This window comes from Haliaeetus leucocephalus, unplaced genomic scaffold (assembly GCF_000737465.1).
Source record: "Haliaeetus leucocephalus isolate CR32 unplaced genomic scaffold, Haliaeetus_leucocephalus-4.0 Scaffold848, whole genome shotgun sequence".
Classification (NCBI taxonomy): Eukaryota; Metazoa; Chordata; class Aves; order Accipitriformes; family Accipitridae; genus Haliaeetus; species Haliaeetus leucocephalus.
Genome location: NW_010973284.1, coordinates 6,348,616 through 6,372,613, shown reverse-complemented (window position 1 = coordinate 6,372,613; position 23,998 = coordinate 6,348,616). Strand labels below are relative to the sequence as shown.

Sequence of the window (23,998 nt, the reverse complement as noted above, 5' to 3'; positions counted from 1 at the left end):
TCTTCATGCAGACACTCACCTTGGCACACAAAGGAAGATGGTGTTTCCCCAGGGTGGACTCGTGCAGTGATGAACACCACTTTCTGTTCAGCCCCTGGACGCAGGTTCGCTGCAGCAGAAGGGGGTGGCAGGGCACAGAGGGAAAAATAGAAATAAAGATCCTTAAACTGGGTCCCATATGTAGGAACAAAAGGCCATTAATTTTTAAAGCATATCCTTTTATTAAAATTGGTCATACATTATAAATAAGCACAATCTATAATTAAAGGAGGCAGCGTCACTAGGTCTCCGTACCAGGCCATATAGCAGACTGCACAAGGGCTGCAAAACTAATGACATGCAGCCAAACCCGCAACAACAAAGTTGGCTCCCTTCTTAAAAACTAACAGGAAGTTAAACTGCACTGTAATTGCTCTCTCACTTGTGATAAATGTCCCCCTGGGGCAATAAGAACAACAGTGGGGGTCCACTCACAAGGTAAAACCAATTGCACCCTGTGTTACACTTGATACAAGCCTTAACCGTGCCAAGCAATGGTAAAGTGCTAACAAATGGTGTTTATTAGGCTTTGCTCTGGAGGATTTTGGGAGGTTTGCTTTTGGTTGTTGTTTTTTTTTTTTAAATCTCTTAACTATTTGGGACTGCATCTACCCTGATTGAAAGAGATGTTAAAAAACAATAAAGTATGGAAAAGAGACCAGCATTAAACCCAGCAACCTTCTCCAGTGACGGCATAAAAATGTGCTGAGTCCCCTTCAAATTACAGATAGGTGGAAGGGAGACTTAGATACCAACTACACTGAACTTAACATGCGTTAATCCGCCAGTATTGAAACCACACTACTTTGGCCACTTCCTTCAGCCATAAACAACATGGGTCAATCAGGATCTTTTCTCTGTTTGTGCAGTGACTGCATTTAATAAACAGGAAATAAAAATTACGCCCTTTCAAAATGGGTTCTGGGAATTTTAAAGACCATAAGAGGTCAGGACCTCAGTTCAATGTCTTATCTAGATCTGAAAACACACAGCAGGGGTAATACTAAACACAGCAAGATCCAACTGCTAGAGACAGTTTAAATCTTTGTTTTGAAATAAAAAGTTTACACACTGAAAGGAGACTGGAAACTAAATCCAAGCTTTTTTTTTTTTTTTAATTAGGTAGATGCATTATATATATACACCCAAACATAGACTTTTAATTTCAAAGATGTTTGGGAGTCCTTGAGACCACACCTGAGTTATTTTTTTAATTTCCTGAATTCTTAGAAATGCTCAGTTTCCCCAATGATAAATCACACCTAGCAGCACCACAAGAATAATCAATATATTTTTGGTTGTTCTCAGGAGACAATCTCAGCAGGTTTCTTTTTTATTTCCTTAGCCTTTCTAAATGTCCTACAGCTGCTCACCCTGTAACTCAGCCATTCATTTGTTCTTTCATACTCCAGCTTCACCACTCTCTGGTGGTTTTGAGCCCCAGAAGCAAAGAAATATAAGAAAGAATGTCTCTGACAAACATAGCAGCTGTTGGGGTCAATTCTGTCTGCAGAAGAAAAGTGGGAGGCAGCAAAAAGGAACACAACACGATCAGCTAGAAGTTGATGACCACCCCACATCATTTGCATTAACATTTAAGCAGCGTGGGAGGAAGGAAATAAACCTGACCCTATGGAAAGAAATTCTAATCCATTTTTACAAGAAATGAGTAGAGAATCCTATAACCAGTGCTAGAGGGGTCCTGCCTCCAGCCAGGTGGAGGATAGGGATGGTTTACTGGACTGTGTGGATTTGGTGGCCTGGCACATCAGACCCACAGGAGCACAAGGCTCTAGTAGTTATTGGTGCACAGCGTACCTTAATGCCATCAAGCTATAAGGGGGCAGAACCCATTCGTATTTCTGGAGTGACAGGGGGAGCCCAACAGTTAACTCTGTTGGAGGTGGAAGTAAGCCTAACTGCAAATGAGTGGCAAAACCACCCCATTTTGTGACTGGCCCAGAGGCTCCATACATCCCTGATGTAGACTATCTCAGGAGAGGGTATTTCAAGCACCCAAAAGAGCACCCGTGGGCTTTCGGTATAGCTGCCTTGGAGACAGAGAAAATTAAGCAGTTGTCTACCTTGCCCGGTCTCTTGGAGGGCCCTTCTACTGTGGGCTTCCTGAGAGTTGAAGAACAACAAGTGCCAGCCGCTACCACAACAGTACACTGGTGGCAATATCACACCAACCAAGACTCCCTGATTCCCATCCATAAGCTGATTTGTCAACTGGAGACCCAAGGAGTGATCAGCAAGACTTACCCTTTAACAGTCCCATGCGGCCAATGCAAAAGTCTAATGGAGAGTGGAAACTAACAGTAGACTATCGTGGCCTGAATGAAGTCATGCTGCCGCTGAGTGCTGCCATGCTGGACATGCTAGAATTTCAATATGAACTGGAGTCAAAGGCAGCCAAATGGTGCACCGCAACTGATATCGCTAATATGTTTTTCTCAACCCCTTTAGCAGCAGAGTGCAGGCCACTGTTCGCTTTCACTTGCGGGGTCCTCCAGTTCACCTGGAATCGACTGCCCCAGGGGTGGAAACACAGCCCTACCATTTGCCATGGACTGATCCAGACTGCACTAGAACAGGGCGAAGCTCCGGAACACCTGCAATGCATTGATGACATCATCATACAGGCAACACAACAGAAGAAGAGAAAATAGTCCAAATCCTTCTGTAAGACAGCTTTGCCATAAAACAAATAAGGTAAAGGGACCCACATAGCAGATTCCATTTTTAGGAGTAAAATGGCAAGATAGATGTCATCAGATCCTAATGGATGTGAGCAACAAAATAACAGCTATGTCTCCACCAACTAGCAAAAAGGAAACACAAGCTTTCTTAGGTGTTGGGGGTTTTTAAAGAACGCATGTTCCAAATCCCAGTCTGATTGTAAGGCCTCTCTATAAAGTGACCCAAAAGAAGAATGATTTCAAATGGGGCCCTGAGCAATGTCAAGCCTTTGAAAAAATTAAACAGGAGACAGTTCATGCAGTAGCCCTTGGGCCAGTCCAAGCAGGGCAAGATGTAAAAAATGTGCTCTACACTGCAGCAAGGGAGAATGACTCTACCTGGAGCCTCTGGCAGAAAGCACCAGGGGAGACGTGAAGTTGACTCCTAGGGTTTTGGAGTGGGGGATGCAGAGGATCCAAGGCCTGCTATACTCCAACTGAAAAAGAGATACTAGCAGCTTATGAAGGAGTTCAAGATGCTTTGGAAGCGATTGATATGGAAGCCCAGCTCCTCCTGGCACCCCAGCTGCCAGTGCTGGGCTAGATGTTCAAAGGGAAGGTCTCCTCTACGCATCATGCAACTGATGCTATGTGGAGTAAGGGGGTTGCACTGATCACACAATGAGCTCAAATAGGAAACCCCAGTCATCCAGGAATCTTGGAAGTGGCCATGGACTGGCCAAAAGACAAAGATTTCAGAATGTCACCAGAGGAGGAGGTGCCACGTGCTGAAGAGGCCCCATTGTATAATAAACTACCAGAAAACGAGAAACAATATGTCCTGTTTACTGATGGGTCCTGCCGTATTGTAGGAAAGCATCAGAGGTGGAAGGCAGCTGTATGGAGTCCCCTACGACAAGTCACAGAAACTGCTGAAGGATAAGGTGAATCGAGTCAGTTTGCAGAGGCAAAAGACATCCAGCTAGCTTTAGACATTGCTGAACAAGAAAAATAGCCAATACTTTATCGCTACACTGAACCATGGATGGTGGCAAATGCCCTGTGGGGGTCGTTACAGCAATGGAAGCAGAGCAACTGGCAGTGCAGAGATAAACCTGTCTAGGCTGCTGCACTGTAGCAAGATATTGCTGCCCGAGTAGAGAACCTGGTTGTGAAAGTACGTCATGTAGATGCTCATGTACCCAAGCCAGGCCACTGAAGAACATCAAGACAACCAACAGGTGCATCAGGCTGCTAAGATTGAAGTGGCTTAGGTGGATCTGGATTAGCAACATAAGGGTGAATTATATATACCGGTCAGTGGGACCATGATACCTCAGGCCATCAAGGAAGAGATGCAACATATAGATGGGCTTGTGATCGAGGGGTGGACTTGACCACAGACACTATCTCACAGGTTATCCATGAACGTGAAACACGTGCTGCAATTAAGCAAGCCAAGCAGTTAAAGCCTTTTTGGTATGGAGAACGATAACTGAAATATAAATATGGGGAGGCCTAGCAGATTGATTATATCACACTCTCACAAACCCGCCAGGGCAAGCATCATGTGCTTACAATGGTGGAAGCAACCACGGGACGGCTGGAAGTATATCCTGTGCCCCATGCCACCACCAGGAACACTATCCTGGGCCTTTAAAAGCAAGTCTTATGGCGACACGGTACACCAGTAAGAATTGAGTCAGACAATGGGACTTGTTTCCATAACAACCTCACAGACACACAGGCGTATCACATCCCTTATCATGCACCAGCCTCCAGAAAAATCAAACAATATGATGGACTGCTAAAGACTACATTGAGTACAATGGGTGGTGGGACCTTCAAACACTGGGATACGCGTTTAGCAAAAGCCACCTGGTTAGTCAACACTATAGGATCTGCCAATCAGGCTGCCCCTGCCCAATCAAAACTTTTACATACTGTAGAAAGGGATATAGAGTCCCTATAGTACACATAAAAAACATGCTAGGGAAAACAGTCTGGGTTATTCCCACCTCAGGCAAAGGCAAACTCATTTGTGGGATTGCTTTTGCTCAAGGACCTGGGTGCGCTTGGTGGGTAATGCAAGAGGATCAGGAAGTCCAATGCATACCTCAAGGGGATTTGGTTTTGGGTGAGAATAGCCCATGAATTAAATTGTATGATGTTAATTGCTATATAATACAGTGTATCATCACTTCTATAGTGGCTGTAGACCATATCAAGGGTATTACAGTAAAAATCACCCCAACTAATGAAGAATGAATTTTGATGAAACCAAGCAAAGTGCAGTGATGATAGAACTGGACAAGCGCAGCAGTGATGGAACCAGAAATGGCTTCAACATGCAAAAATCCAACACCGCACACAATCTTTCCTGCCCTGAAACACTGTTATGACAAATGGAGCCCAAAGTCATGGACCGAATGAATTCAATGGACGTTTTATAGGGATGGCCCACAGACTAAGGGAATGATATCTGTGTGTATATATAAAAAGACAGGAAAGGTGATGGTGATTAACTGGGATGTATTAGAAAGTGTGGGACCTGGGCATGACATAAATGGTATGGAATAGGGAGTGGATAGTGTCCTGGTTTTGGCTGGGATAGAGCTAATCTTCCTAGTAGCTGGTATAGTGTTATGTTTTGCATTCAGTATGAGAAGAATGTTGATAACACACTGATGTTTTCAGTTGTTGCTAAGTCATGTTTAGACTAAGCCAAGGATTTTTCAGCTTCTCATGCCCTGCCAGCGAGAAGGCTGGAGGGGCATAAGAAAGTGGGAGGAGACACAGCCAGGGCAGCTGACCCAAACTGGCCAAAGGGGTATTCCATACCATGTGATGTCACGCCCAGTATATAAACTGTGGGGAAAAAGCTGGCTGGGGACCACTGCTCAGGAACTGATAGGGCATCAGATGCATTGTGCATCACTTGTTTTGTATATTCTAATTCTTTTATTATTATCATTCTTATTATTATTACCATTACTATTTTTTTCTTTCTTTTCTGTCCTATTAAACTCTCTTTTTCTCAAACCATGGGGTTTTTTTTGTTTTTTTTTTTTTCTGATTCTCTCCCCCTATCCCACTGGGTGAGGAGAGTGAGCAAGCAGCTGTGTGGTGCTTAGCTGCTGACTGGGGTTAAACCATGACAAAAGAGCAAAAGGAGAAGGCTGGGATCACTTTCACAAGAGGAGTTTTCCTCCTTTCTTGGAAAAACAGCATTACATTAAAGGGACAGTGGCTCAGCACAGAAGTGACACTCAGCAACATGGCTGGCACTGTTTGGAGCTGGAACAGCTCCTTGGTTAGGAAATCTTTTGGACAGAGGATTAGTTTGGGGGTTTGTGTGGCTTTGGTTTTGTTTGTTTTCAATTACAACATTTTTGTTATTTATGCTTTGCTCTTCGTAACAGTTATTAAAATCATTAGTCAGTTCATTCTCCCCTGGAACTGAAGAGAAATTTCCTGGTTTAGGGCTCAGTGCAAAGCTGCTTGGAGTCAATGGGAGATGTGGCACTGGGTGCTAACCAGGACCTCCCTTGCCCACTTCACTGTGGGATAAAAGAGCACCAAATTACCACACTGCACTCAGTGCCAAGGAACTTTGCTCTGCCTTGGCTTACAATCCCCAGTGCATCACTCACTTTCCAGCCCAGTACATTTGCTGCAGAGTGAATGCACAACCCTGCAATGTACAGACCCTTCCATAGTACCCAGCCTCCTAGATATGCAGTGCTCAAAATGAGCACAGGCACAGCTGGCTGTCCGTCTTCACATAGCAGACATTTTCTCCACATTTGTCAAGCCCAACAATACCTTTATAAGCCTTTCTTTAAATAGTATCTTGCATTATACATACAGAAACAATAAAACACACAACATGTGTGACTGTGCACGTGTGTCTTTCTGGTATTTGGGCTGGATGAAATAATGTGACCCATCAACTTTTTTTTAAGAGTAATTTTCATTTTCTGTGTTCTGATTTCCGAATGTGTGCATCTGCACAAGCAAACAAACATTTCTTATATGTTTCTGTTAACATTTTGGAAAAGCATATCTCTTTAATGCAGCTTGGAAAGCCTAGAAAATTCAGTGGTGTCTTCTAAATGTGGTGAATCTGGTAAAAGTTGCTTTGGTGAGTCAAGTCCCTACATAAGTGCAAGACTTTGTGAACATATGGGAAGAAACTGAACTGGCAGACAAGCTTTCAGTTCTGCAGGTCCTCTTCAGTCACAGTTCAGCTACTCTGAAAACATCAGTAAAAGGGGGACATATGAGGCAACATGGATGCCCATGAGCCAACCTATGGGACAAGGTGCACCAATATGAACCAAAGACTACTTTATACTTAATACTGTAACACCTAAGCATTTGAGATGGGAACTTTAAACCCAGCTGGTGGAGGGCATGCATTATTTACAAGCTGGGCTCCCAGCCTGAACCCTATAACCCAGCAGCAGCACATTATAACCCATCCATCCAGACATCCCACAGGTGGTCTTAGAAATCATATATTCAGCCTCACATGTTTGTCTTGGTCTCCACAACATCCTGTGATAAAAGGAATGGCAAGTATGTATGTGCACGCACACAACTCCAAACACTCCCTTAAGCCTAAACAGCAACGGTGCTGTCCTCTCTCGCTGTGGTTTTATACATAACCTAAAAATGAAAGAGTGAAAGACAAAAGAAAGATACCTATGACCAGGCTACAGTAGTCAAGATTTGAAAATAAATAAAAATGCTTTGTGTTCTTTTTTCTTTACCTACAGTAGTGGGTTTTTGTGCCCAGGTGCTGGCTGTGGGGGCTCCAGAGCTGAGCTCTCTGAGGAGAGGCTGCGCTGCCCCACGCCAGCTGCAGCCGGTTCCGGCCAGTTCCAGCCGGCTCCACAACAGCCCCACCCAGGGCACAGCAGAGCCCCTCAGCGAAGGTGGAGGCCACCTCAGTGAAAATGTACTTAAAGGGCAAAACCACTACACAGGCAGTGAGGAGTGAGAGGGGAAAAGTGAGAAACAGCCCTGTGAGCACCAGCGCTGGAGGAGGAGGGCAGGGAGTCCTCCAGCTGCCGGGGCAGAGGCTACCCTGCGGCCCCTTGGAGAGAGCAGGCTGGCGCAAATATCCACACTGCAGCCCACGGAGGACCCCGTGCCAGACCAGATTCCCCTGAAGAACCGCAGGAAGGGCCCAGGCTAGAGCAGGAGAAAGTGTAAGGAGGAAGGAGCAGCGGAGAGGAGCTGTTTCAGACTGACCACAGTCCCATTATCCATCCCCAGCACCATGGCGGGGGGGGCAGGTGGAGGAGTTGGGAGTGAAATCAGTCCTGGGAAAATGGTGGGGGGGGGAAATGTGTTGGTTTAATTTTTCTCTTTGATTCTCACTATACATGTCTATTTTAATTGGCAATAAATTAAATTAATTTTCCCCCAAGTCAAGTCTGCTTTGCTCACGATGGTAATTGGTAAGTGATATCCCTGTCTTTACCTTGACCCATGAGCCTTTTCATCATATTTTCTCCCTGTCCTGTAGAAGAGGGAGCAGCTGGGTGGGTGTCTGGCAGCAGGCCAAGGTTAACCCACCAAACCAATAAAGGATACAACAACTATAAAACGCCCTTTCATATTTTAATCTAAATTTTACATTGAAAATGCATCCCATTTTCTACTTCAGGATTGAAAAGATCAGTCAAAATTAAAAAGATTTAAAGCGTATAGCTTTGCTCAGTAGATACCAAAAGCACTTAAGCAAAATGACAGAAAGGCATGCTCCTTTTTGCCAGGACTTTGCCAGTTGCGGAAATGCAGAGAGAAGTCTGTTGTGGTACCTCTTCTACCCTTCCAACTGCCACAGCAATGAATCTTAGAAACAAAACTATTTGATGAAAAAGTTTTCCAAGGGAAGAAATTTATAGATTTCTGGAATTATTTCTTTTTCATTTTCCCTTCCAGAAAGTATCTTGAAGATTGAACGATTTTCTTCTCCCTCTGAGGGCTACCACTGCCATCATCACTGATACTTGCCTTGACTTAAGAATCCGACTGGGACCTAAACAATCTGCCACTACCTGTTACGCCCTCACCCACCACTATCCTGTCGCTCTGCTACAGAGGCTAATTCCCTTGGGCAAAGCTGTGAAGATCTAAGGTGCTAGTCAGAATAAACAACACTAACCTCAATATCTATTCTGGCTCTAAAGCTACCACACTGGTGATAAACACCAAGCGAATGTGATACTGAAAAGAAACCCAGGTAGCTGCAAGCAAGCAACTCAAACCTCTTACTCTGAATGTCACTCTCGCTGTTTGGCCCTCAACTCATGTTCCTTCTCCTCTAATGCTATAGCACGTACAAGCCAACCACTTAAAACAATCTCACCAGCAACACTCCCCCAGGTGTCACCCAGGAAACAGCAATTTCCACTCTTGGTTACGTATTACACTGGTGCAATTAAAGCAGAGTCCTAGAGAAAACATTTCCTACTAAAAAAAAAGACAGCTCAAAATCTAAACCTTCATGGGAAGGCCACAAATTCACTTAGCCATTTTCATTCAATTTCCATTTTTATGCTACTATAAAAACATGAAAACTACAGTATTTGTATGTAGTAGCTTAATAATAAGTATCTAGAAATCTCATGCAGAAATATTAAATTTATGGAATCCTATTTGCACTACCAAAATGAAGTGCTATAACAGAACTGAGGTTGAACTTCACTTAACATCCAGGATCTTTCCTGCTACCACATCAGAACAGAAACAGACTGCAGAGATTGCAGATTTATGGTTTAAGTCTTGTAGCCATGGTACGGTAATGATGTAAGTTCACAAATTAGTACTAAGGCTGATGGAGTACAAAGAATGAGCAAGTCTGACCCTAGAAGTCTACTTCAGAAGGCCTTTAACTGGTGCCCATCAAGAGAACTCAGAAGTGAATTCCACTCCTTTGCAGAGGACTTCAAAGTTGGGGCAAGGTACTAGGAAAATCTTGCCTTTCTCCTACCTTTCACCCCATCTGTAGAAGACCAGAAGGCTCTAATCAGAAGAAATGGAAATCCATTAGCCAAAAAACATGTGCCCCCAAAATCATTTGATTTAAATACCCACATATACTTTCATGAAATATGTGTATCCACTGCAAATAAATCCCATATTGTCTTCCTTTCTCAGGTACTTCGCAGTATGAGGTGGGCTGTTGCCAGCATTTTTTATTCAAAACCCTGTGAGTTAAAGACTGCACAGAGGAAATCAAAAGAACTTTATTGCATTACACTTCACTGTGCTGTCTCGCCTTGTCTGTGTCCAACAGAACTGTAACATCTGCGTAGAAAGCGAACACTGATGTCATTGCTGTCCTGACGGCCTAGTCTCTACCACATTAACTTGCTTTAGCAAATCAAATCCAAGCAGCATTTACTGTACTCTGGCTTTTCCCAAGAGACCAGATTAGCACCTAATTCCATTTATTTTTGTGACTTCTGGTCACAAATGTCATTTCAGGTAAGAGTGCACATCTCAGCAACACAGAGTGCAAAAGAACACCATTTTTGGTCACTACTAAATCCCACTGGACTTAGTGAGGTCAGATAAACACAAGCTTTTCTCTTGCCTTCTTATAGCTGGCTTGAGTGGTACAGAGAAACTGAGTGGCACAGGAGGTAAAAATGATGCCATTTGTAGCACAGAGATGAGCAAAGACTGGACTATCGTTTTTGAAAGTCAGACCCTATTCCTATGTACTTTTACCTGGAAAGGGAGATGGCAGTATTTTGGCTCCCATGCAGAATCCATGGGAGGTCAGGTCTGCCCAGGGGGAGCCCTGTTACAAGGTGCCCTCATTGCCAATTGACTCACCTCACCTACCACCACGTTTAGAGATAGTTCCATCTGGAGTGCAGAGGGGTTTTGTTTAGCAAAGCCTCACTTGTGCGTGGACCTCCTACCCAGCAACAGTCCTGCATGTAATGCTCAAAACTGAATCCAAACCTCTCAAGTTCTGGATTTTCATTCGTGTTTTGGCCTTGACTCTGTCAGGTGCTTAAATATGCGATTTGTTTGACGGACTTCTACTGTGCTTAAAAATGTGCTTAAACGTAAGTGTTGGCATAAGAGCTTTGCTGAATTGGGGCCGTTTAGCAGGAAGCCTGCCTCTGAGATCATTGTCACAATGTTTTAAAGTTGGAGATTGTGCAACTATTATCCTTTATTGCCCATTTTATGCCAAAGTCTCTCTTTCTTTCTACATTCCTCTTAAAAGCAAAGCTATTTTGGAGCATTTAATATTATTTAATCTCTTTACTCTGGCAGCATAGAAATTAGAGGGACCATTACAATGGTCCTCTGTGTGCGTATACTTTATTGATGTATATGCTGACCTAATATCAAATAGATTTCGCTCAGCTTTTCTGCTGACCATGGAAAAATGCAAATTGAGTATTATATTTGCACACTAATTTTATTGGGCCCCTGTGTCTTCATAAAAAGATAAAGTTTGGGCTAATAAAAATAAAACATTTCTGGTGCTAATATAGGCAAATGTTTATGTAGGCAGGTAACAAATTGGTTTGTCATTTAGGGGAACATAAAGAGCACTAAAATCATCTTTAGGCAAAATAGATTGGTGGCTTTTGCTTAGCTTTTAGCTTTCATTTGCAAAATCAATTTAACATAGCACAGTGTCTCAAAGACAGGGTGACACAGGATTAAGATATGCATTGTATTCCCCCTCCATGACTCCCCCTTATTCAGAGGCCCTGGGATTTGGGTTTGCTCTTGTTCAAAGCAAATTAAATATATTCCAGCAGAAAGGGGAAAAAAGGAACATTTAGACTTACACCACATGCGAGCATCCTATAGGGACAAACACAGGGGCAGGACAGGAAAGTGGGACTTGGTGTTCTGAAGGTAGATGCTGAAAGAGTTATCAACATTTGTCAGTGCCATCAGGAATCTGAAAGTGTAATACTTGTATGATCTCCTTGCCTGGCTATTTCTTTGTTCCTCCTTCCTCTTCCCTCTTTAAGTCCTCTGTAACAATGCCTTTTGCATCTCTTTAACTGCCAGCAATCTCTGCTGGAATGCAGCTAAGTGAACTTCAATGACAGTTTAAGTAGATGGGCATATATCAACAGCCTAACTTCTATTTATTGAAATGAGTTGACCTATTTAAATCCCAGAGCAGGCACTATTTCTATCCAGCTCTTGTTTTTCATCCCCTCCCTCCCTCAATTGCAGGGTATTTTGGAGGGGTTCCATGCAGTGGGAGGTTACATAAACAGTTTCGATGTTAATACTTGACTGCATTGTCAACTTAATAGCCCAGCAAAGGGATCTGACTGTAAAGCAAAAGGCCAGAAATATCTCCTGGTAAAATTATGCTGAAGAATAGATCAAATGACACTGCAGAGTTATTTGCAAAATCAGAAATGGCAACGACTCTAGAGCAAGATCCCCCTTGCCTCCCAGCCCCACTTGTTTGTTTTTAATCTTCGTTACATCTTGGAAGCAACCATTTTTCCATTTGGGCTTTCTGATACTGGCAGCCCGTTACACTTCTGAGGCAGGAAAATTAACCACATGCAAAACCAGTCAAGGTACACTCACATCTTTCCTCCCCCCTTTCCTCCACTAAAAAAACACTCCCCAAAAAACTGAGGTTTTGTTTTTAAATTATACATATGCATTTGAACATTGGAACATACAGTCCTATGAATAAGAATAGAAATCTGGAATACAAACAGCACATTATCATCCTCAAACGGCCAAGGTGATGACAACTCACAATTAAGGATGCAGACAGTAGCATTTAATGTCACCTACCTGCATCACCGTCATATCATAACAGTTTAGCGGGCAGGTCCCCAGCCTGCTTTCTTTTTCCCTCTCCTGATTTGCTATTTATAAAGTCAGGTTGGAGTGTAGATAAACCCGTTGCCCTCCAGAGACTGGAGGCAGGCAGTAAATTATGGGAAGGCTAAGTGGTACATCAAATGTGTCTCCTCAAAGCTATATATCATCTTGTTAAATTTGATGTCTAATCCCAGAACCCCAGAAATCATTCCCAAAATCCCAGAAAATGCATGTGTCCTTCAGATGATATAGAAAAAGAAAGTAATGTTCACCTGCAGGGAAAAGAAAAAAAACACCAAGCCAAAAACATTCTAGCCATGATTTGCTAAAAGTCTTCATTTTACTTGAGTGTCTTTCTACGTTATTTCCTTAAATTCCAGAGTCAGAACTCACCCATCTGTATTTGAATACATGAACTCCGATCTACAGTACCCATCTCTTTTTCTTGCGATTGTCAACATTAAATTACAAACTGAATAAACCAAAACACGTCCTTATTTATCTCTTTGTAAAAATTTTAAACCAGGTAGAAATGCAGTAGCTTACACGTGTAGTAGCACTTCTGCAGTTACCATCAGTGACAGTAATAAAGATCTTCAGCCATTCCACAGGGTTCTCTTAACTGAGCTCCACAACCCCACATCAGTGAAGATACAATAGGAACACTAAGGAGCTGCCTGCAGCCACAAAGGAAGTGGGCTTCATCTTTAGGGAAGGAATCGATACTAACTGGTCCCTATCTTGCTCTCTCTTTTCACAGCTATCATCCCTCTAGAAATGCTCACCATCCCGGTAGCCTTCACTTTATACAAAGGGATAAAAATAAAATATTCAGATGCAAGACATTTCTACCTGCAATAGTACAGTTACATCGGTATCTTTTCAGTTTGTCTTTGAAATCCAGGGATTCAAAAGATATTGCTAGGGCCTGTTATAAAGCAATTCTCTATCAGCTCTCTCCAGTGGAGAGGGCTAAGGCTGTGTTTGTTTGCTACAAGTATGCATGGGCTGAAAGATAAGAAAATAATTTATGTCAGAATTTCAGCCAAGATAGCAAAGAGGGAATTACCAACCACTCACAGAATAGTCCAGCAGTTACAGGAGCAGCCAGGACACCTTTGTTCTCTTCTTTCCAGTTTGGCTGTGGATTTGCCTGTGATTAACTTCAGTGCTTAGATTTTCCCATATAAAAATTGAGCAAAACCATATGCACTTCAGAACAGAACTGAAAGTCCCAGTACAGCTATACTCGAAACTCTTTGAGTTTCTCTGAGATGCAGAGCCACATCCTTGCACCCATCATGGCACCTTCCACGGAAGGCAGTGCCAAAAAAGACATCTATAGATGCCATGAGATGCAACTCCAGAATCTGCTAGTCCAGCATCTCTAACTTCTCAAGGCCAATGGATAAAATAATAGGGAAGGAACAAGCTGCAACACAACATGCAGAAATCAGGAAAGATGTTTCTGGGAAACTGTAACTGGAAAACTTCTATTCACTGGGGCTATGCCTCATATTCTTCACTTGAGAAACAGACAGAAAGTACAACAGGAGCAGAACTGAAAAAGAGGCAGAGAGGCATGAAATGGTGGACAAAGCTGGAGAGATATCAACTCAGGTATCTCGTTCTAAGTAGGGCCAGGTTTCATTCTGGAAGGAAAAAAAAAAATAAAAAAATTGAAAAGCAACCAAGGTTTTAGCCAGCTGGGCTAAAGGCTCAAACCTGGGTGAGCAGTGAAGCAGTACAACCAACACTGTCACTGGATTCATCTCCTGTATTCTACGTTTTAGACACTGACTTGAACAACATGAACCCTCCTCTCTCATTCTTCCAAAACCACTAATTACAAAGAAGTGGGGACATCCCATGCTTAGTTACAGGACATGATTATTTTTCTTATTTTTTTTTTTCCTGCATCAGACCCCCCCTGGGGGGAAGAAGAGGGACTGACAGGGTTAAGCAGAATAAAGCCTTCAGTGTACAAGACCTGGCTTGAAAGCAGTGATCCCAGGCAGGATGTGCAAGGTGTTCTGCAAGAGGTTTTGGCCTTTACTGAACTATGACAGTGTGTTCTCAGGTAGCTGAGCTAGCGGTCAATAAAAAGCAACCTGCTAAAATGAGATTCATGAAGAGCAGTGCTCCTCTGAATGTGACACCAACCTCTCCAGGAAGTGGCAACACTCTCTTCAGAGAGACGCTTGTGCCCACAAGACAAGAAAAAAGCCACCAGTGTATAGCCTCTCTCTTCACATTCACAGCTTGCCTGAAATCAGAATTCGGACCTGAACATGCAGCACCAAAAATTAAGATGCTCGGTAGAAGGTCTTACGCACCAAATTCAAACTTTGAAATACCTCAGCAAGATGGGGGATGCAGACTACCTCAGGGCTGAAACACTCACACACATCCCTAAAGCAGCCAGAAGCAAATCCTTCTTTAATGTTAGACATTGGTTTCAAATCAGAATGAGAAACGGGTTCTTTTTAATGTAAGGGGTGGAAAGTGTCCCCTTTTCACAAAGTGGGGTGACCTCTCCTCGACATGCTGCCAGGCCCCTGCTTTTGTTCATTGATTCTTCACAGTTTTTAATCACAGGGATGTGATGTCAGGGAGTCTGTGGCCTGGGAGAAGTCTTAACACTCCTAAATCAGCTTTGCTTCAGTGTATGTATTCCACTCACTTTTGACTATGACTTCGGCATCAGCAAGTGTCACAGACATGACCTCAGACAGAAGCGTACTAAGAATATTTGACCTATACCACATATCCCACAGTCTGGCAGGATAAAGTCCTGTCATACCCTTGTCCTTTCCTTCAAAAGAAAATGGTGAGATGCATGCTGAGAGGTACGGCACTTTCTGTCCTCATTAAGGGCCAAGAATTAAGTAAGCTGCCATTCTTATTCAGATGCTGCTTATGACATTTTCCCCTCTGTTGCAAAAACAATTATCGCAAAGATGTTTAAATTCCACCTGGACACATAAAACCTTCTCCCACTCTAACCAACCTGCCGCATCTGTCCCCTGCCTTACATCAAACCAAGAACAGTTCCTCTCGCAAACGTGATTCTTCTCTAAGATCTCTGTAAGCACCACATTAACATCGCATGCACACAAGTGTCTACCAATCCTAATTGTCCTTTTTGTCCCATCATTAGTAAGCAATAAGTTTCAGAGGTGCAGTCAATCAATATCATATGGTGCATAAGTGAAAACACATGTTGTCTGCATACATGCACACTAGAAGGCTGTGTGAGATTTGTAAAATACATCTAGTCAGCAAACTGTTAAAACCAATTTATACACACACGCACACTCTCTCTCAAGGCAATAAGCCTATGGAGAATTTTAATTAAAGTCAAAGGAGCCTTTAAAAGTGGAGGGGGAGAAATCTAACACAGCAAGAAATAAATTAATAAAAACACGCTCCAAGTTGAAGCTCAAGGGGATCACTCTCAGTCATCATTTATTTAAAGGATGGGACACGTCAAAGATAGGAATGTCAAGTGGGAGATGCTGTGAAGCAGCAGAGGACAGAAAAGGGGCTGACGAACTGCATGCCACAGCTTCTGTAGCAGATCATTTTTTGTCACGTAGGTTATATTTGTGGCTGGCCACCTGCTGCTTGATATTCACTGCCTCTCAAAGTTAGTCACTAAAATATCTATATTCCTTTTCACATTTGATCTGGGAAGGACCTTTTAGCTCATCTAGACCATCCTTGTCTGGCTAGCACCCAATTTCTGTGGAAAAGTATTCCATTGTCTCACCCTGAGGATATTTTTCTTGGTATTCAGCCAGCAATTTCTTTTGCTGAATTTCAATCTATTTCTCACTTGCCTCTTCCTGTGGTGTTTATATTTTTTTAAAATGTCTTAAATTTTATATGCATTGTTTTAGCTTTTGCTCAGGCCATGGACTATTCCAGAGGAACTAACTGACCCCTTCAGATGAACTCTCATATACAGGCACACCACAGATCTGCTCAATCCTCATGTCCTTACAATCCTGTTATAGAGAAAGTTTCAATGCTCAGATGAGAGCTGGCATTCTGCTCTTCACCTGTCATTCTTGCAGCCACTGTATCATATTTTCTAGCCTTTTCCATAGTACGGGGAAGAGATTTCTTCACTTGAGGCCAGTTGCAAACAAGCGGTGCCACATTGCTTAGCTTTAACAACTCCCAGTATCAGCTGCTACAGAGAGCTCTCATCACCTCCGCCTGTCTTGTAACAGCTCACTGGGGTGTAAGCTGCTTGTGTAGATCAGTGTCCTCAGCAGCCTCCTGGGTCTCCAGCCCTGTATTCAAGGGAATATAATGCTTCTAGTTGGTGCTCTGACACAAGCCTCCCAGCATCAGATGCAAATGAAAGTAATCATCCATAATAAATCATGTGATTATGCTGGAAACCCATGCGTGTCTGATCCTTCAACTACAAGAAATATGGAGATCCAATATTAACTGCATATCTTGACACTCATTATCTCATTTACAGAGTCTTGTGCTGGTATTCCTTGCCAGCCAGATCCCTTAGTAGAGACAAAAACTTCATAGATTGATAAGATCCCAAATCAGTTTCCATGCAAAAACATGGAAAATGTAACTCATTTCCAACATAAAAAAATATTGAAATTATTTGAAACATTAATACACATGTTTATTAGTGAATGTAAATTGAATTATATTTTGCCCTTTCCCATAAAAAAAAAAGGCCCTCTTCATGGAAAGAGGGTTAGAAAGGTTAAAAAAATGAAGAAAGTCAAAGTCATTACATTCCAATCAAAGTTGATAAATATGTAAATTACAGCAACTAAACAGTTGGCTTTGACAAATGACTTCCACGTAATGGATTTTTCATAGTAATGAGGCTACAGTGCAATTGTTTTTTTAAAGCCTTACATTTCTCATTAATACAAAGCGTGAGTCAGTGTGCGCAATGGGGATATTAACCAAAAAAATTAAGAGGGGAAAAAAATTCAGACAGTAGTTGACATCACAGAGAAATGCCACAGCCTGAGATGGTGCCATTGCTTCCATCAGCATTGACACATTTTGAGTTTTTGACTAGTCTTTAATTATGTGGCTTGAACTCAAGGAGCTACTCAATGCCAAAAGAAACATAAAGCCTATGACTTTGCCACTTGCAACTCATTTGTGATATGTTTATCCATCCAACACTATCAAAGGTGCCAGCTGCATATGCTGTACAGACTCTACAAGACCTACAAAAATGGAAAAAGGTGCAAGAAAAATCACTTCAATGACCTTTAAGTAACTTCCCTACCCACTGGTATCTTCCTGCCTCATTCAGTTCCTTGACATTTCAGAGCACGTCAATCATCATGGCATCTGTGCACCTCACTATCTTTCTAATGTAGGTTGGTCACTAGTCAATAGAAATAAAGATTCATGCAGGAAGATGATCCTCATTCACAGAGTACTGCTTTCAGCTGCCTTATCATTGTCCTGAGAATAGCCTGCTATTCACTAAGGCATCTCACAGCTTACTCTAGACTTAGGCTTCACTTGATGCAACCTATTTTGGAACATCCAAAGGACAGCACGTAAGGTGGTTTGATCCAGCAACAGCTTTTCAAAACAAAGGGGCAATAATTGCAGTGAAAATGCCTCCAGAAACATGGAGGCTTCCTTGCCATGCATTCAGCTTTAGCAGAACCACACCAAACAGGGTTGTGGCGGTGTCGTCCCATTTAGTGCAGACTGCTGGTAATCAACGAGCCAATTGCTGGTACCATTGAGACTGCATTTGGATGACCACATTCAATGGCCTACAATTGAAATGGACTTCTCTATTCTTAAGCAACAGGGTTTTCTCTGCAGACATCTTACTAAATCTGCAGAAGCAGTGCTATTTCCCCACCGCCCTGATTTAAATAAAAAACCCCACAGATTAAAGGGAGGCAGAAAAGATCAGTCCATTTCCCCACATTTCCCCCCCATCCTTCACACCATTCCATACAAAGCCAAAATTACCCTGGTGCCAGCAGGGCTCAGTTTACATATTCTGTGTGGTACAGAAGTTCCTGAATAAATAGAAGGGAAATTTCAACATGCATGCCTATGTCATTTGAAACAATTTTGGCTGCTCAGCCCTTCCTATTTGAAGGAGGGCTGTATCCATGTCCCCTCACTATACGGAATTTGAATTCCTGAGCCAAGGCTACAGGATTGAGCTTATACTTACCCTCACATACTCTCAGTGCACCCAACAGTCAGCTAATACAGGGTGGTGATAGATCAAAGACTATGCTGCTGATTTTAAGTTAAAGTAAAAACAACCCTTCTCACCCCAATCTGTTGAAAGTACATAAGGGTGAGGAAGGGAAAACACAGCCAGGGGGAATGTCAGTGGGAAATAAGGACAGAGAAGGTGGAGGAGAGGACTGTTTATACATCTTTTAATAAGCCCGTAAACCCTGCCATATCTCTGCATGCATGCATTTCTTTTGCTGATATAGGATGCATACTCCATGTAATGCTATTCTTGTGAGCCAGGAAAATCTGCATGTAATACAGCAGGAGAATGCTAATAACCTTCAGCCAAGCTGGAATCCAACACTACTTCTCTTTATCAAAGGTGGACTTCAGAGTGAATAGTCAACCTTGCACTTCCTTGTGAAGTTAAAAAAAAAAAATCAGTGAACACAACATGACCACATACATCCCTGTTTGTGCTAACGGTTCCCCCATTGCACAGGAGTTAATAATCACTCCCAAACATCCCTCAGGCTATAGCACAGGTATGTTTCAAGCAGCACTTTGTCAGTAAGAGAAAAGCAATTTCAAGCCCATTGAAGTGATGAATACTTGAAGCAAAGATGGGTTAAACAGCTCACCCAACACAGGCTACTAAATCATTGGCATAACTGCCAGCAAAACATCTGTACTCCATCTCCCCACACCTCCCTGTCCCCACCAGGCTGTGAGGACAGCCTCTGCTTGGTCTGACCCACATCTCTGACGGAGGCCGCATTAGCCAACCATACTGTTCTCAAGTCAAAACATTTGAGAGATTTGGAGCTGTTTCAGATGAAAGAAAAATTAATAGAGATATTCCAGTCAAGTGGAAAAACAACAACAGCAACTGACAGACTTAACCCTGCTGGCCTTACCAGTAAATGACACAAAAGCTTGATTTGAATGAAAAGCTAGGTCAGCACTTGCAACAACTGTCTTCTCAGCTGATGAGCTGATTTAGAAGAAACAGAGAACAGATTAGGAGTAATTTGCTTTGTATCTTTGCATTCCTGATCTATTGATTATAATAATTGTAGAAGCTATCTTCCCATTAGCCACAATTATTACCATACAGACAGCATGCAAAAGTCAGAATGGATTTAAGCAGTTTTGCTTCCAGAGTGCTGGTGTAATGCAATCCAGCACATTTCTGAGGCAGAGAAGGAAAAATAAAGCTTCCGTGCCATTAAGTGCAAGCACATTTTCTCATCATTGCAGAATTTAAACTTTCAAACCAGACATGTCCACTCTGACATTTAGAACTGAACCCTGGAGAGATTTTTCAGAAGTTGTCAAGGCTGAGCCCAGACCACTGTCCTAATTTTGAGAAAGCTTCTAAAATGATGGAAAACTTTCTGAAGGTCATTGTCCTCTATCAAACACATGATGTAGCATTGTCTGAATATGAGGATTGAAGTAAGAAATCCTGCATTCTTTTTGTTGGTCTTCCACTGAACTGATGAGTAACCTTTGAAAAGACACTCAAGAACAAATCCACAAACAGACTTAGCAACTAAAGTAGCCTAAATCCCATTTAAATCCATAGTTTAGATCTTCAAAAACTGCATTCAGCTGTCACCTAGTTCAGGAGATGTCAGTATCCATAGGCAACCAGAGTTCTCCCTTAGGCCAAGTCCCCCAGAAATCCACATACCTCTGCCACTCCCACTAGTTTTAGCAGGCGTTTCCAAACTGTAACTAATGGAAGAGCACCATAAAAACACTACGGTAAAAAAGCAGTAGCAACAATCCCTGATTTGTTCAATACTTACAGGCTCAGCAGTGTGTGGGAAGTCCCCAGGCAAAACCCCTTCTCAGCCTGAAGGCATCTGAAACTACATTCACACTTCCAGCAGTACCCTAAACACATTATATTGCAGGATTTTTTTCAAGTATAAGTACATAGCATTAAATAGCACATGAACCAGAATCTTGTTCTCGCTCCTTCCACATTGACAACCTGAATACTAGATTACAGGACCATGATTGCTCTTGCTCAACAGCAAACCCAGGGAATATTGACATGGATGACAAAGAAAAGTAGCTTCAGCATGAAGAACTAAGACCCTCTTCCCATCCCTAAAGCCTGAGGATGTGCCCTCTCTGAAGGCTGAAATTTAGAACACAGTTTGGAAAACCTAAAATTACATGGGTTATGTCAAAAATGTTGTTTCTCTTTCCCAGTCATGCTCAACTTGTCTAGCTCTAGGACAGAATCCAGAGTGAGAGTGCCTTCTCAGTGCTGACAAAACAAGTGAATTTAAGATATGGACAGAATTCAAGGTCTGCTCATCATCATGCTCTACTTGGGTGCCTTGAGTTGGCTGTTTTTCTAAATCTTATTCTTTGCTTTTTCTAGGAGCACAGATGACTGCTGAAGGGCTGATGATTTCTTGTAAGCAGCAGATCAGATGCCTTCAAAATTGTCACAGGGACTGTACATAGCCACATTACTTTTTTGGACCTCTATTTTCACAATTCTTGATTTATTTTTCCTCCATTTTAATACCACTAGTGATAATTACTTGGTTTTATACATTTCTTTGAGATCCTTGTATGGAGAAAAAACTTTACATCTGCATGCATTTGTTACTAAAAACAACTCATGCCTGTTCTTTCTCTTCACTAGGAAACAATTTAGAAAGCACTTTCCCAAAATCTGCACGTTGATCACTCAGTATTTTATCTACAAAAACACAGTCCTCAAGTTGTTAGGTTGGTTTTTTTTTCTTTGAATGGATAGGAGACATCAGAAGAGGGAAGAAAAAAAACCCTAACACCAACAAACCTTTCTTGAGAATTTGGTTTTTAATATATTCCTTTCCTACTCCTCTAGCTGTGGGTCACACATCTGTAGTGGCCTTTCATGGCAATGTATGTCCAGATGATACCAATATAAGTCAACAGGGGATATATTTTGCTTTTATTTTTAATATGCCATTTAATCCTTTTTTTGGATAGAAAAAGAGAACCTGAGCTGCATACAAATGGGTCACAACACCTCATGTTTACTGTTAAACATGAATTAAATCGGAGTAGCTTGGCATATCTCTATAATAAAAAAAGGACCATTAATAAGATTTCATTAAATGGAGAGCTAATGTGTAACAGCCTTATATCAGATATGTGAAAACAGAATTTCATAACAAGGCTGGGAGAAGTATTATCAAGGACCTAAGTAGAAAATCTGTCTTTCTCGATACCGGAGGAATTTATATTTGAAGAGTGTTCTTCCCTATTGAGATCTTCATTGACTTGTACAAAAATACCGCTTTTAATCTCAAATCCCCACTGGCATTTTCATATAAGCACTGAAAATGCTATTGGGCTTTAGAGATTTAATTTAATGAAGGAAAAGTATTTCTATTAATGTGTGTAATTTTTTTTAATTTTTTTTTTAAACACAACATCTTCTGAAGAGCCAAGGAAACGGGATTATTTTAAGCTTCGAAAAACTGACTAACCTGTGCCCTTGTAGAACTCCCGCTTCACAAAGAAAGCTTAACAGCTGTGGCAGAGCCTGTAGGTGCACTTGAAAAGGGATCTACTGTCCCAAGTCACATACACACAGAGAATGCCAAGCCTGGAGCAGGTAGCAGAAAGAGAGGAAAAGAAATGTCCCCATGCAGTCAGGTTGTTTATGCTAAACTGCTGCATCATTAAGTTCCATTCTGAAATGTCAAAGATGGCAAAACCTCACCAAATAGCTACTAAATCTTCTGCATTAATGGACTGATCCTCTCATCTATTCATGTCAAAAAGTATTAGGTCTGGCTGGGTAGGTAACAAATTCACTGTTGGGGTAAATGAAAGCCACTCCATCAATTTGGGCAGAATTGTACCCGTTGGCACCTGTGATGAGATACTCTGAACTGTGCGATATAGGATTCCCTTCATATTAATTCTCACAGTACTGATTTTGTGAGGATAAAAACCTTTGGTTTATCTGTAGATCACCCATGTCTTTATTCTATGAATATTCATTACAAATATAAATTCCTTTTCATATTGAGAAAGAATGCACTTGACACCAGGAGGCCTCTCAACAGGACACTGCCAGGGTTGACAAGCTCAACAGTAGGCATAAGCTATAGCAGTTGCTCTATTTGTGTGCAGAGCTTGCACGAAGTTAAATTTCCTTGATTTAAAAAAAAAAAAAAAAAGGCTATTTTTTACTTAGCAACCAAACAGATCACTGAGTTACAGCAATGCATACCCTATAATAAGTTACCTACTACAATGACAGATGGGCCAAGGAATTATACGAAACAATACTATGACAACAGAAGACTGTAGTCCAGAATAAATACTTGGTTTCATAAGATCCACCATTTATCTCGTACTCGGACAGTAAACTCTACAGAGGAGTTGTTTGTCTAAGGGGGTGTAGATAACGGGGCACCTAGATACCATCACAAACAAGGGAAAGGGTCATCTCCTGTTTCTGAAGTGAGATAACCTTGAAAGGAGAGACAGAGTCCAAAGGACTGTGATGAAGAACTAGTTCCTCATAACTGACTGATGTTTCAATTGGTTTCAACAAGCCTTCGGCCCCAGAGCTTCATCACAGCCCAAATGATAGCCTGCTTTGACCTTTCAGTTCCCTTTCCCATGTTTAACTGCCCATCTTGCCTATTTATATTCTCAGGCCTTTCAGGTAAGTAGTATTTCTCCCTAAGCATGAAATTGTGGGCAAAAAGATGATTCTGTCATTGACTTCAAAAGATCCATGATTCCCCTGTGTGCTTATAGACTATATCTTACTACTTGAAGTTTTTGTGGCTAACAGTAAGGTAAGCTGAAACTGCAATTAGGAATTCACATAGCTTGCTGCACCAGGTAGATGACTGGTGTCAAAGAAACTGGTGGTTCATTTCAGAAAGTTAAAAAGCTTAGCAGAAATGAGTTAAATATGACGAATCTAGGAAATATGGGCAGAGTGTTTAGAAAAGCAAACGTTCCTTCTGTGGCTCCTGTGCATAAAAATAATTTTTATTTAAACCTAATTAAAACAGTGATGAGAAAGATAATCCTTTATTCTTTTTTATTAAGATAAACATTTGTTTGATGGATATTTTGATAGCTACACATCCAAGCTTGACACACAACTATTTTACCCTAACTGCCTTAATTCATTTATCATGGTGATTACAGGCAAGCATGAT

At 41.8% G+C, this 23,998-nt stretch overlaps 1 protein-coding gene across 1 annotated transcript in view; it reads right to left on the bottom strand.

Moving 5' to 3' along the window:
- AGBL4 (ATP/GTP binding protein-like 4) overlaps positions 1–23,998 on the bottom strand; it is a 580,767-nt gene that overhangs the window by 225,435 nt on the left and 331,334 nt on the right. The window contains exon 4 of the mRNA XM_010582707.1: positions 20–109. Within this exon, the coding sequence (XP_010581009.1) occupies positions 20–109 (90 nt within the window). The remainder of the gene's footprint in view (positions 1–19; positions 110–23,998) is intronic.